Raw genomic sequence first — 15,039 nt, 5'->3', positions numbered from 1 at the left:
AACAGCAGAGGAAACTGACATTTCCTGTAATGCAATATGTTCTGTAGCAACTGCCCAGTTTGAGGTCTCAGAGAAGGGGGTGGGGAGGTGGGATTTAGATTTGCTTCCCCCAGATTGCCATTTTTAAGCTTCCTTTTTACCCAATATCCTACACGAAAAACCTCACAGTCTGCAGTTTATACTTCAAGAACAAAAGAAAAAACAACACTAGTCAAATTAAAAGACAGATTATGGAAGAGTTCTTCTTTCTCTAAGGAGCCAAAAAAATCACCTAAACTTTCTGTCATAAAGCAACTACCAGTTCCTTGATTTAGCAAATAACAACTGTGGCTACACACTTAATAAACTTGGTTAGGAAATTTAGAATTAGAATAAGTGTATGAGACAACATGTATACTTTTTAGGATTATCTTGACAAAAAGTCCTTTTTAATTTCAAATAGTTTTGTAACCATCTAGGCCATAACGTGTGTATTAGTGGTGGGGACCTGTGTGGCTATGACCAACATCCACAGAGACCAAACTGATGCTGTAGTGAAGATTCAGACAGAAACATAAAGAGGTCAGAAACATAATACATGTTACTTTTTCCCACTTCTTACTTAATTCCATACTCACTTTTTCTCTTACCTTACCTAAAAAAAACAAATAGAGTTGTATTAAAATGGATTTTTTTAATGAAAGCTGAAGGCCTGAGACATGGGAACCTTAGCTTGTATGCTTGAAGCAAACTGAAAACAGAGTGTGGAGACTAAACCAAAGCGTAACCAGAATACCACTGTGGTGATGCTCTGGGTCATGGTGGTTTGAGCACGGTGTGAAAGAGAAACTGGAGATCTCAGAGGAAGGCCACAGCTGCCACCATGAGGGTTCAAACCTTAATAATCTGGCTTTAGTTCTTTTTTAAAAAAAAAAAGAAAACTGGGTCCTGTGGCACTGGCATAAGGTGTTTCATACAAACTAAACCCAGTTTGAGATTATAAAATAGTTTGAAGATATTTATATCATGGGGAAGAGAGAACTCTATCTCTCTATACTCTGGTGACAGTTTTAAGTGTTGGATTTCATTCTTGTTTGTGATTCTCACATGGTGTCACATGAAGTCATGAGGATGGAGGAAATTCACATGTTTATTAAATAAAAAACAAACAAACAGAAAAGCAAACAAAACGAAACACTGCTTTAGTGAAACTGAAACTGGCTCAGTGTTCTGATATGAGTTTTCTATACTGAAAAAGAGACATAAGATTGGAAAAAAACTGTTTGCAAGCTGCATTTATCACAGATAACTGTTGCATTTAATTGCAAATTCTGGAGTTGGTTGATTAGTGCAATAACTTAATTACTTAAACAATATGCTGCTGCTGTTGTTGTTTTAATACAATGTATAAGAAGCTAAATAATAAGTAAGAATCAGTTTATATAAGCAAGGAGCTGCTTTTCAGTCCGTTGAGGTCAAAGTAAAAACAAAACTTTACCTGACCTCAATACTACAGTGCAGAAATAATCACAGCACAAAGACAATACAGGATTGAAAGCAGAAAAAGACAGCATTTAGATTACTCCATCAAACACAGCAGCCAGTCGACAGGTGGAGCGGAAGCTGACCAGAGCTGAACTCGCATTCATATTTTCAGAAAGGAACTGAACATGGCTCCTCTTTAGCATGCGAGAGTGAGTAACGGACACCAGGAACGGACGGCTTGCAGAACCACAGCACAGGAAGTGTACAGCATGTTCATCTCCACTTCCACTTAACCCTCTCACTACACTGTGGTGAAGGCAGAACACATAAACTCTACAGGAACAACTCAAATCAGCAAATACAAAATGCATTTTAATTACCTGGAAAGATTCAGATCTGACTAATAATATATAATAAGGGACTAGTTCATTTATCACATGATTTTTAAATTATATCACCAAATTGAGAGATGCTTCTATATATGGAAATGTGACTAAAACACTGCACCCCCCTTTAAAGGTTTAACTTATTAACAATATATTTATAGAGCAGTGATCTAATGAAATCCTAATGAAAAGCCTGACCTCTGCTGGCCCTTACAGGTACCGCTGAAAAGGTGAAATCCAGACAGATACCACACCGGAAATGGCAAAATGTCTTTTTAATTACAAATTTTTTTTTTTTAACACGTCAAAGTAAATTAGATAAGACAAATGAGCCGCTCGTGGCCTCCTACACAACTGTTACAATTCATGCATGTATATGGTAAATGATGTGAAATGTGTTTATTTGTAATAAGGCAAAACTGCAGAACAAGGCTTGGGAGACATGTTGAGATGGTGGACTGAGACAGGATGATACACAGACTGAAACACGAGTTCAGGTGAAACTGCATTCTGAAGCTCAAGAGGATGGAAAAAAAGAAGACTTGGACTTATTTGCATGTGCAGCTAAAACATGGTTTGCAGTCTTGCACCTCATACTCATCCTCTTGCTATAAAATGTAAAGTAAAAATTGCTTGATAAAAGGCACAGCGTTATTTAAGGCACACAACACTGGATGTAAGAGTACAAAATCAAGTTAATTAGCCAAACCTGTAAACTCTACAGACCCTGACTCATCAATGTGCTTTCTCTAAACAAGGTCAAGTGCTGAATACTGTTTGTTTCTCTCTCTTTATCTAAACAAATGTTTAGATTATTCCTAAATGCATTGGTTTGTAATATGTACTAAGGCATTTTCAAAATTCACAAATAAAAAGATAAATAATATCTGAGGCACACAGCTACTGTGGCTATTATAAGCCAGATAGCTCACTTTACAAGAAATCATTTCAGTTTCTGTCCCTGCCATTAAGTTAAAGGAATTGTTTAAAGTTCTAGCTATGAAATGGCACCGCTATCTGAAGTGAATGTCCATAAAGTGACAGACTTTAGTATGATATAAGACGTCCAGGGAGTCATGGGTTAATTAACATCTCAATACAAAAGCAAGCTCTTCTACTCAGTTAAAAGTTATAATTCAGAGTGCTGGCAGTAATGACGTTATATCAGAAGCCCTTATGCATTAATCAGCTTGTAAACAGATAAGACTTGGGTTAGACTCTCTTCCCTCGCTGAAGCTAAAGATTCATGATGTACTGATGGCAGGAAAGCAGCCCACAAAAGCAGCAGCACTGCATAACCACATTGAATATGGTGTCATCCCATTTGAATTGTGTGTAGTTTTTTTCCCCTTTGTTGCCACTCAGTTTAGGAGCTCCAGGTATGTAATTGGCACTTTGCCCCTCTGATTCCCACGCTCTCCCATGAGCCAATCAGAATCCATGTCTGGGATGCTGCTCACAGTAATCACCTGAAGAATAAAGCACATAATTACCACTTTAAAGCAGGCCAAACAACTTCACCTTCTCAGTAAATATTGTGTCAGTAAAGCTTGAAGGTCTAAGAGTGTAGTTAAGTATTTTGTTCAGTGGAATACACTCTGCCTGCACAGCTGCTGATCAAAATGTCATTAACAACATTACTTAGTTTCTACAGCAAACATGTTGAATTAAATGTGCCTGCTGCACCAAATGAACACGAGCCAGAAATGACCAGTATGTTATACTAGTAAAAACAATGGTTTTATCAAGTGACAGTTCTAATCAAGCCTTAAATGAAAACTTTTTACCATTCAGTAGGTGCAATGTTCACCAAACATGAAACTACTCAGTGATTCAAAGTGAACAACGGCATCATGCACAGAGTAAGAACAGCTTTCACACCTTCTCTATCTAATAATTCAATCAAGTAACAGTACCACTGTGATTAAATCATACATCAAGTGCTTCAGTTATTGTTTGCATCAAACACCAGAAAGAAGAAAAATGTGTGACTTTGATGATGGTGGCAGATGGGCTGGTTTACGTAGTTCAGTATTTCAGTTTGAGTAAAACTGCTGATCCCCTGAGATTTTCACACTCAGAGTTTACACAGAATTTAAAGACGTGGATCTGCATGCTTTTGTGCTTTGTGCTGCTGCCACATGATGAATGATTGGATAAGTGCATGAATTAGCAGGTGTACAGGTGTTCATATTAAAGTGCATGTAGTAAAGTAACTGGCTGCTGCTTTATATTTCCTCTTTGATAAAAGTTAATGCAAACTGACAGAATCTTTAGATCCTGTGATATCCTTAACATGCACATACCTACATCTACACTTTCTGAAAATTCCAATGCCCATTTTCAAGTGTTGTGAAAATAAAATTGAATAGAAGCTTTACAACTATTCTCACATGTTCAAAGTGAATTAGAATCATGGAGCGGGTTATGTTCTAGACAAAATGGTGAGCACTCACTTCATCAGCCAATAAGGATAGCTCGTTGCTGCTGGCAGCATCATAATCATACAGTACCCGTGCCTTGCGGCTCGCACCTGAGCTCAAAAGCTCGCTGAAGCCTGAGTGGCTCTGTCTGGCACTAGCAGAGGGAACAGTGGAAAGTGGCAGAGTGGGTACAGAGACACCGGCTCCTGCCCCCGCTGAACACTGGTTATTATTGGAAGAGAATGAGGAAGGGAAGCTGTAACGGGAAGGAAGAGCATCACAGAAATGACTCACAGGAAATGAAAAACTGACCATCTGGTTTGTTCATGTGAAAATGCATTATAATGAGCTACAAAAATGTTCAGAAGGATTTATGAAAAGTAACTTGTACCTTCCCAGCTGTTTTTGCAGATCCACCATGTACTGATAACACTGCGCGTAATATGTGGCCTGAGCCTCAACAAAGTCATTCAGACAGCGAAGGTGGTGAGCCTGCATGATACACACAGAAATACACACAGAACACTGACTTACAAAATAAGTGCTAACGATACCGATACAGAACATGTGCTTTTTGTGCTTGGATGAGAAATTCATGTCAGGTGCAGTGATTACATGTGTACTGCTGACTCCCTCCAGGAGCAGTCTGGTTATTTCAGCCTGCCTGTCAAACTCACTCTGTGTCACCTTCAGCTCCTGCTCAGCCTGAGAGAGAGAGAGAGAGAGAGAGAGATGCTGTCCCTAGAATTTACACTAAGTCATAAACGGCAACAAAACAATACTAAGAAGGTTTGAAACACTTGAAAGATTATACTTTAGATATAGAAAAATGAAAAATGTATACAATTTTGTCAAAGAACTTCAGCTGATGAATATGAAGCACTGATGAGGACAGAGGGAGAGCAAGAGGGAACTTTGCTCAGTCCAGTGATTTAGTGCATTTTCTTTGGAAGATAACCGTCTGAGGTTTATTGAAGGTGGGCAGCTTTTTGTCCCAGTGTGCTCTCATGCATGCTTTACCTTCTGCCTCACACACACATACACACCTGAGTCTGATCCAGACAGACTGATTCATACTGATTCATCAGCTTGGAGTGTCTGTACTTGTGACTCACTTCTTAATGCTGCTGTTGGTGGTCCTACTTTATTACTCTAAAAATTGCACTTCCCAAAAACATCTTCTGCCCATGTCTCACCCTTTCATCAGCAGATAATCTCACATGGATTTTGTAGATTTGTACTCAAGAACTGCTGCTGCAATCATAAAGACTACAATGCTCCTACTGAACATTCTTGATCACACATCCAGGGTCACCAAGAAGAGGACCTTGTAAAAAGATTATAGAAATAAAACTGAAACTGAATTAAACACAAGAACTCAAATGCCCAGAACCGTTTATCTGAGCAGCATCTGACACAGTAAGGCTGAGTGACAGAAAGTCATTAACCTACTACACACCAGACACACTGTACACGTCTACACATACTGCTGCACTGTAGTAGTGACATACTGCATACTGTTAACAAAACGAGGCTTGAGCATATGATCCGGAATTGCTCAACTGGTCAGCTGCTGTGTGTGTGTGCGCGTGTGTGTGTGTGCGTGCGTGTGTGTGCGTGTGTGTGTGTGTGTAAGCTAGAGTCAGACTCATGCTTATACTCACAAACTTGCTTTAAAATGCGCTTAATCAGCTGCATGTAAGAGGAACCTAACACCCTCAAGCTAGGTGGAACAAAAAAAAAAAAACGCCATGAAACCAAATTCCAACAAGACAGATGAAGAGAGATGACTTTCAGAACTGTCTAGAATATACCAGACAAAAGAGGCACAATAGATGAAGAGAATTCAATATTTATATCCTGTGTTTCAGCTCTGGCTCTGTCATACCTGTTGATTTCTAATTAAAAAAAACAGTCTCAGTGTCACTGCTTTGTTTCAGCCTTTCATTTTTCACTACAAGGAACTTTGTGCTTTTTGTGGTTTAAATGTAACTAAGGGTAAAAGCCATTAAGAGGAATAAAACACTTGGTGTTTTGGGAAAATAATCAGGGTTCATGTATCTCCAATTTGTTTTGGTCTGCACTCTACCACCCTGTTATTGATTATTTTTCTATTACAGCGCACCCACAATTATTTTATTCCTCAATTATTACCAGTCAGAACCAAGCTTCCAGTAAAGCACATAAAATATTCTAATAACCCACTTAATAGCTATGAATAATTCACTATAAGAAGAACATATCTGATCTAAACATTACATCCTAATGCCTAAGTGAAGCCTTAGACACTAAATCACAGGAATGAAACAATAACTCACAGCAGCTCTCGCCTCAGCCATTTTGGCTTTCTTTAACTTTGTCTTGGCGGCATCAAGATCCAGGCGTTTGATCTGCAGCAACTTGCGTTCTTTCTGTTGTGAAGAAAAACACCAGGATCACGTCATCCACAAAGCACTTCAAACTTCTGTTTCTCCAAACTCTGCTCATTCCATATTTACAATTATTTTTTATATCATTCGTGTCTGTGGTATATGTTACAGCTGATCATATCATCATTGTTTTTGTGGTGATAAAAAAGAGCAGAATTATGTCAGACTTTTTCCATGTCAGAAAAATTAAGGGGAAAAACGATCACAAACATTTGCAGGAGAAAAACTGTCATTGTCTATGAGCTTATTTTAATCAGATTTCTGAAAAGATTTTCCATCTTAGCAATTGCTAAATTTATTCTCTCAAACAGTTTGTACTCAATCGGTCAGCACAGCCTTTTTCTTTACACAAAGCATCAAAGAAAAATCTAGACTATCCATTTTACATTTATGGCATTTTGGCAGAGCGATTTTTATCCATTTTATCCAGAGTGACTTTATCTCATTTTTTAGACAACTGCGCAACTAATTGTTAGGAGCCTGGCCCAGGGGCCCAGTGGTGGTCCTAGAATTCACGCTTAACCACTAAGCTACCACTTTCCCCACAATAAATCACTCATCCCTAATATACACCATCAGCCTCTTCAGCTGAGGAGCTGAAACATTGTGGCCCAGTGGCCATGGACTTCTGATGACATCTTTAAAAACTGCCAAAGAGTGAAGAAAGATGACGTACAAACAGCTTCTCATTCTTTAAACACTGTGGCTATCCTCTCCATGTATATTTGCTAATACCAGCTCCTTACCTACAGCCCAGTGCTGAGAAGCATTTCTGACAATTCCAATGTAAAGGCTTGCATCATGATAAAGAGTTACTTTGCACACAGAAAGTCTGCTGTAGTCATCACGATTAACACCAGAGAGAGGAAATGTAGTGCTCCTTTCTGTGTAATGTGGAGAGCAGATAAAGAAATTACCCCTGGATGTTATCTTGACTGATGCTGATTTTCTCCAGATTCAGTTAGAGTGGAGCGAAAAAGAAATACTTCCAACTTATTTGTTAAACTTATTAGTTAAATTTGTTAACAAAGGCTTTTGGGGGAGAAGCCTTCTTTAGATCATGCTTTAGGTGTACAATATAGTGCTGACTACAGCACTTAACTTTCCTTTGGGACCAAAACAACATAAATATTAAACTTCGCCTGAACTTACCAATATAGTTTTGAAATCACCCTCCAGAAAATTCCTGAAAGGTGTGAGGAAATTAATAGCTGAGCTCTGGATGAACTCCCTTTCAGCTCCTCCGATCTGCTTCTCCGTCTCTCCACACTTCGTCAGAGCATTTCCTACAGACACACAGACAGATTCCTCACTAATCACATCAGACTCAGAAGTGAACTGGAAGAATTGTATCCTTGCACTTTATGGAGTCCTGTCTATGTGGCGTGTTCCTGGAGGCATGTCACGTCATCTCAGTGTGCACATGTATCTGGATGGGATGGAGATCTGCTGTAAACTTCAATGCAAGAAAATGGAAGGTTTGAAAGATTTCATCAGCACCCATTTTGAGCCTTTATGTCATATTTAAAGTCCAAGGAGTATTTTGCTTAATTTGCAAGTCACTGTAAATCACTGCAAATAATTTGTATGATGTCTAGAATGGTTTGTGTATTAAATTGTGAAACTAGTGATGTGCAAGGTAGATTTTCATTCCCAATAAGATATTGTGTGTATGTTATTGTATTTTGGTTGGTGTGTTTCAGAAGAGTCAAATTACTATCAGAGATGCTAACCATAGGCTGTGCCAGGTCCAAACTCATTCCCAGAATCGATCATGGTTTGCCCCAGCATCTCATGATTGTTCATCCGTGTGGGAGCTTTTTTGTCCAATTTCTCGTAGAAAAATTCTTCTATCCGCACATCTGCAAAGCAAATTAAATACAAAGATGAACATATTTCAACATTTACAACATATTTACAACATTTCTTATATAAAGACAGGAGAGAAAAGGTGTGTGATGGTGCATCAGCAACCAGCAGCTTCGATTAGTTTTTCTAGTGAAAGGCTTCAGTAAAATACACTATATGGCCAAAAGTTTGTGGACACCTGACCATCACCCCCCGTGTGGCTCTTCTCCAATCTGTTGTCACAATGTTGGAAGAACGTGATTGTATAGAATGACTTTGTATGTTGTAGCATTACCATTTTACTTCAATCCTGTTCCAGCATGGCAATGTTTCTGTGTTTCAGCACCAGATTCAGACATGAGTTAGAGTACAAAAAGTCAAGTGTCCTGCCCTCAACCCCACTGAACATCTTTGGAATGAACTTTCATTTAAATAAACAGCAGCACAATTTCCTTTCCACCATTTTAGTTCATATTTTCCATTCGATTTATTCAGCAGCTATTGCCTATGAGGTTTATCGTCTTGTTTATGGTTATGTTAGAGCTGTTTTAATTTCTTTCAGTCATAAGAGTAGTCATATAGGTAAATAATTTTTATGTGAAAAGTGCATTCAAACAAATATGCTGTAAAAAGTATGATGTAAAAAATGCGATGAAAATTACTGTTTGTTTGATGTAAAGTGTTGATGTTAATGCAAAAATGTGTAAAATGATTAAAGGGCAGGTGTTTAAGCTGTGTGAGTTGCATTCAGTGAAATTTTATTCTTTCCTTAATGGTTTTTGATGTCAATATCCCACTTTTTACTAGCCATCAATTTCACTGCTCCTTAAATCACATCATAAGCCCATAAATAACCCAGATCTCTCCACCACTATACACAGCAGCAACTGCTTTTGCACAAGATGCTCTGCTTGTATTTCATGAGTATTGCTTATGTAACTAATAGCATCCTCAAATTCAACTTTTTCTTTTTTTCCAAAATCTCTCTTATGCCTCATATTACACATGTGCTATTAGATCTTACTTGGGTTTGGCTGTAAAAGCACTTCTGTCTGCTTCAAAATCTTCTCTGTCCAGTGTTTGGTGCATTCAGCTCTGGTAAGAAGATTTTCCAAATGTGCGTCCAGCTCAGTTTTCTCAGCCTGGCCCAACTTTTCCTCTGTGAACTAATACAGAAAAAAATAAACAAATAAAACATATACAGATAATATCTGCCCGCTGAGCATCTTACAGAAAAAGGTCATCACAAAACAGTCAGTAAAATCACAGGAGTCAGTGTTCATCTTGCTGTCTAACTGCCAAAGCCATACTTTGTATTTAGGGATAAATCTAAATGTAGTTTTAAACTTTGTTATTTTTTAAATCTGCATTTTTGTATTTCTGTAAAGCTGCCTAGTGACAATGTCCTATGTTTTATAGCACTCTTAGTAATCTAAGAGTGCTATAAAAATAAAATGGAATTTAATTAAACTGTATGACCTCCACTGATGCAAATACAGACATTTAGAAACATGTTTTTAAAGTGCAGCATTATTTGTAGCTCTGGAAGTTAAAAACAAACAAAAATATCGATAGTATTGATATTATAAAAATATCGATATAATATTAGAGTATCCCGCTAATACAAATATCAAATATCTCACTGAAACATGAAATACACAATGGAATAAAATACACAACAAAGTTAATAACTTATTTGTGTGTGTGTGTGCCATAATAATGCCATTATCTGTAGTTTCTTTGCCTTTGTGAACACAAACGAAAAGTGTGATTGCACAGCAATAGTTTCATAGAAAAAGCATTCCTCAAGGGTTCTTTGGACAGATATTAGCTCGTTTCATGCAGTAGACACAGGGAAAGTGTAGTGATCTACAGTGTCAAATTGCAGAAATCTTCAGAATTCTAAAGCTCATAGTTTCGCTGTGTTTAAAAAAATAGAATATATAAGAAAAACACTTAGAATATAAAATATATTCTGCATTATTAAATAAGACAACATATTATTTAAAAACATTTAAGCTAGCTGAGGTGCAGTGTCATAATATTCAATTGACACTGAAGAAAATGCAGAAATATTTCTTACGTAAGAAAAAACTCCACGCTGCCTAAAAAAAACCCCTGATAGACTGAACTGCTTGAGAATATTTTAAAGTTGAGGCAATTGATGTGTAACTGAAAGATATTTTACTGCCATCTACTGAACCGAGTGTGGGGGAAAGATGTCAAAAGACCCAATCTAAAGTTTCGTTAGATTAAAATTTTCCTTCCCTACAGTAAAAACTGCCCCTTTGCTATGTAATATTTCCTCTTGTAATAGATTATCAGTACATCTATATGCACTATTGCTTTTTCCAAGACTAATACACTATGTACTTCAGTGTATACTTCAGGTTTAATTTTCTTCATTGTTTTCATTTAGAGCATTTTTTGGCTTCACCTGCACTCCCTGACACACTGAAACACAACTAAACTTCACTTTGTGCATATCTTCGTTTAAAATATTCTGTCTGCTGTGTAATGTATGTGATGGTATTTCACCTCAAATCTGAACTTTTGATTACTTTTCCAGATTTCTTGCTTTCCACCCACAGCAGAGCTAAAACTAAGGCTACCATTTCCGCTGAGAGGCCTGAAAGATCGTCTGGCTACTCTTCTTCAAGTTTAACTTTGTGTATCTGCATGCACATTAACTTTAATTCAGTATTCTAGCTGGATACTTGTTATTTTTTAGATTTATTATTTCCTTCTTTTCTGTGGAGGATTGTGAAATCTCTATCTGGTGAACTTGGCAGTCATGGAGAGGCTGAAGTTTGCTACTGACTCTGTTACATTTGTTTTAGGCCAATTTAATCTACAAACTTTTCTATCTTCCCACATCATCTGCTTCTTCAATATCAACACAGCTACCACTAATTCAGCTCCTTGCTCACTTTAGCTTTTCTTATCTCAGACTCCAAACAGCTGAACTCCATTGTTCCTCTTCCTGAAGCTAGTCTGAGAAGGTGATGTAACACAAATTAGTCACTTTGTTATCATTCTTTTCACTAATTCACAGATATGGAGATTGAGTACAGATCAGCTTGTTCATTGAATACTTTACTGATTTTCTTATTTGTTACCACAAAAGCCTTCTTTCATGTTTCAGTTCATTTCCCTTTTTTTCTAGATTTTTCCGGTTTAAGTATCCTGACAAGTGAGTCTTTTCCACAGATTTAGTGTTACAAATCTTGAGTCGTCGCTTCCAGATGATGTCATTTCTAATTCTTTTTTATTGTCTTCTTCAATTCAGCTAATGTAAACTGGGAACTTAACTCTGTATAGGATGAAAATACATTATTATAAATATGAACTGTAATGACTTCAGTGTCTATGAATGACTTCAGTGTCTACTTGTGTTTACTGAAATCTCCACTACTTATGACAAACTCGCTCAGTGCTCTTACAGCAGCAGGAGTGTGGGCGAGTGTCAGATGTGGGATTCCAGACTGCCTGAAAAAGAGCAATGATGCTCAGCTGAATTGTACGAAATTTTCTTGACAGCATCCTCCTGATCTTCTGTGTGTGCTAAGTGCTATATTATGATGATTTCATAATGAGTGCAATGTCAAACAGCAGAGATAACAAATAAAATGACTACAGCAGTGTTCTCTCTCTCTCATGCCATTAATACATTTTAGCACACACTGCTCATCTCTCTTTTCCCTAAGTGTCATGTACACTGTCATGACAAAATCAGTGCAGTAGTAGCTCAGTGGTTAAGATGTTGGACTGCTGACTGGAAGGCTGTGAGTTTAAATCCTAGCACTGTCAAGCTGCCACTGTTAGGCCCTTGAACAAGGTCCTTAACACTAATAGTTGTATAAATGAGAAATGTAAATCACTCTGGATAAGGCATATGATCTCTGGTTTTCCCTTTCAATGACACGCTTAAAGACTGGGCTGAGTAGCTTGTACGGGATTATCTCTTCATACTTTTATGTGATGCTGAGGTGTCTCTCTGCAACTCCACCTACTTTCTGTAACCTCTGTAAACTTTTTCTTAAATCTATGTGCATTAGATTCACATTTTTCTGTTTTCTTCTTTCAATGTTTTCCTTTTTTTTCCCACAGTTTCAGCAAATAATTTTTTCATTTCTGAACTTTTGCACACGGACCTCTACACTGCCTACACCACTGTGTTTTGCGGTAAAATAGATTTAATCTGTAAGCTTTAATAAGTTTATTGGGTTTTTTTTTTTTACCTTCTTCAATAATATATTTTAGAATTACTTTAGACCATTAGTAGCTTTATTTATTTTATGTATGTATCTCCCAACCCCATTCCTTATGTGCACAGTGAACACAATTTCCCTGTCCCAATATTTCACACCCATCAATTTGAAATAAAAGTGCAATGGATTTGAGCAGCTAGTATTTAGTGTAGCTTATTTATAGTGCAGTGAAAAGAGTATAAAGCAAGAATGCTGAACTGCATTAAAAATGTAAACAACTTCTGCTGTTTGCTGGATAGATATTGTAACAAATAAAATAAATATGTATTTGAAATCCACACTGTAATGATTTAAAGGTTAGATCTGGTTGGAAACAAACCCGTCTCTTACAAGGCAAGTATTACATGCAGTGTGCACATCAAATGACGGTGCAGGGATCAGAGAGTGATGGTCATGCTTCAGCAGAGCTGGAGGCAAGGATGTACATGGAAGGAGTAAAATATGTAATAAGTGTTACTCTTCATTTCTTTAACTGTGCCTCCTTGTTTCTTTTCCTTGCTTTTCTTGCTCACTTCTTACCTTCTACCTCTCAACAAAGTGGAAAAAGATTGCAAGAGAAGGCCACGAGGAACATAGTTTCTGGGAACAACCCAAATATGAATTTACTCATTAATGACAGTTCCAATTTGCTTTACAGTTATCACACACTGTAATTATGGTTAATTAAAACAATATTACACAAGTACATCACGTGCTTAAATGGTGATGTTTCACCCTAGACTTCCCAGATTATAAAGCACATTAACAGACTTTCATGTAAGGGCTTTAATTGTGCCTATTGGGTATTTAATAAAGATAATTAATTTAGTATGTTTGTTCTTATTAATTGTACCATTTATTATGATTTATTTTTTGAGAGAGAAAATTACACTTCATGCTGCCGGGTCAAGGAGGGACAAAGAAGGTTCTCATTAGCGATGGGATTTCCGGTCTTGTCGAGGAGTCAGATCATTCGAATCATCTTAGATACAAGAGCCGACTCTTTTGACTTCCAAACGGTTCGATGCCACTGCTGCTTAGACTTTGCGATACTTTGACCAGAGACTTGAATACAAGAATCGCCCAAAGAGCCGACTCCTTCTTGAACAACACATTGGCACACAGATGCAGCGGATGTGATGAGTTAGCTGTCCCAAACTTTCCCTAGGTAGCAAGATTTAGCTTATTCGTTTCAAAAATAGTATACATAATTAACGGAACTGATAAGGCTAACAACACTAACGTTTATTCTTGATGTTTGTATGGAGATAATCCCAGAAATCCTCGAATTTTCCGTGAAATCGGGAGTCATTTTGTGAAAGTAAACAGTGTATCAGTTATTAAAACACTTACAGCTGAACTGAGCAGGATTTCTGGTGTAAATAACACTAGCCGGAATGAACCTGATTCTGTGCACCACATTAATAGAGGCTGTGGTGTTATTGTGTCCTGTACTGTAGTCGCTAGCTGGCTAACGGGCTAACCGAACCCCTCCCAGCCGTCCACGACACAGCTAGAAACACGCTAACACAGCTGTGCCAAAACATCAGCACTGAACTGTACCTGAACCGCCCGACTCAGGAAGGTCCCCGCGTCCGCTGCCAGTCTCTTAACATTGAAGTCCATTTCTGTTTCGGAACCATAAAACTACAGAGTGTGTGAATGAGAAACTGGCAGAGCAGACACACATCAGCATCAGCTGTCGCACAACATATCACTGCCGGCTATGGAAAAGCTCCTCCTCTTACTTACTGAGAGAGAGAGAGAGAGAGAGAGAGAGAGAGAGAGAGAGAGAGCGCAGTACACGTAAAAAAAAAAAAAACTTTATTGCAGGTTTGGAACCAAAAACACTAAACGACTATATACGATCTATAAAGAAAAATCGTATAAAGTTTAACACCGGCCTCAGCTTCATGCTTGCTCAGCTCAAGAAATTTCCCTCTGCAGCGGAAGTTTAAGTGTAAAACGCCTACAGGACACTTCCGATGCTAATCTCAATCAACATCTACAATAATGACATTACTGTGTAGGAAACTTAATATACTACTATACTGACTTTATTTATTTCTGACTTTATATAGTCCCTCATTATTAAGGGATCTTAATAAATGTAGTCTACAGTGTTAAAATGATGATTTAATTAACCTGGACAAGATATTCAAATCTGCATGAACTACAGAGGAGTAATGGACCTCTTAAACATGTGATTAATGTTTAGTGTACTTGCAGAGGATTTTCT

General features: G+C 37.6%; 1 protein-coding gene across 2 annotated transcripts; it reads right to left on the bottom strand.

The window, feature by feature from the left end:
• Positions 1-1,111: 1,111 nt before the first annotated feature.
• On the bottom strand, positions 1,112-14,554 carry sh3glb1a (SH3-domain GRB2-like endophilin B1a). Of its 2 annotated transcripts, none has more exons than XM_058403006.1 (9): positions 14,364-14,554; positions 9,575-9,716; positions 8,436-8,564; positions 7,855-7,988; positions 6,592-6,684; positions 4,889-4,978; positions 4,665-4,765; positions 4,384-4,529; positions 1,112-3,319 (listed from the first exon to the last, which is right to left on the bottom strand). In XM_058403006.1, the coding sequence occupies exons 1-9, from the start codon at positions 14,424-14,426 to the stop codon at positions 3,282-3,284; spliced, it is 936 nt and encodes a 311-aa protein (XP_058258989.1). In that variant the 5' UTR covers positions 14,427-14,554; the 3' UTR covers positions 1,112-3,281. The 2 variants fall into 2 exon arrangements, with proteins under 2 accessions (XP_058258989.1, XP_058258979.1); XM_058402996.1 differs by having other exon boundaries at positions 4,307-4,529; positions 14,364-14,552.
• Between the last annotated feature and the right edge of the window lie 485 nt (positions 14,555-15,039).

This window comes from Hemibagrus wyckioides, linkage group LG01 (assembly GCF_019097595.1).
Source record: "Hemibagrus wyckioides isolate EC202008001 linkage group LG01, SWU_Hwy_1.0, whole genome shotgun sequence".
Classification (NCBI taxonomy): domain Eukaryota; kingdom Metazoa; phylum Chordata; class Actinopteri; order Siluriformes; family Bagridae; genus Hemibagrus; species Hemibagrus wyckioides.
Note: the sequence above shows the minus strand (reverse complement) of the source record. Positions and strands in the feature narration are given on the sequence as shown.

Bases quoted from the DNA above. Each gene is read 5' to 3' on its own strand.
- sh3glb1a (XM_058402996.1), bottom strand. From the start codon at position 14,426: ATGGACTTCAATGTTAAGAGACTGGCAGCGGACGCGGGGACCTTCCTG. The intron at 8,565-9,574 runs GTAAGATCTAAT...TTTGCTTTGCAG, and splicing joins GCTTTTACAGCCAAACCCAA to ATGTGCGGATAGAAGAATTT. The intron at 4,979-6,591 runs GTGAGTTATTGT...TCTCTCTCTCAG, and splicing joins TGGCTGAGGCGAGAGCTGCT to GCTGAGCAGGAGCTGAAGGT.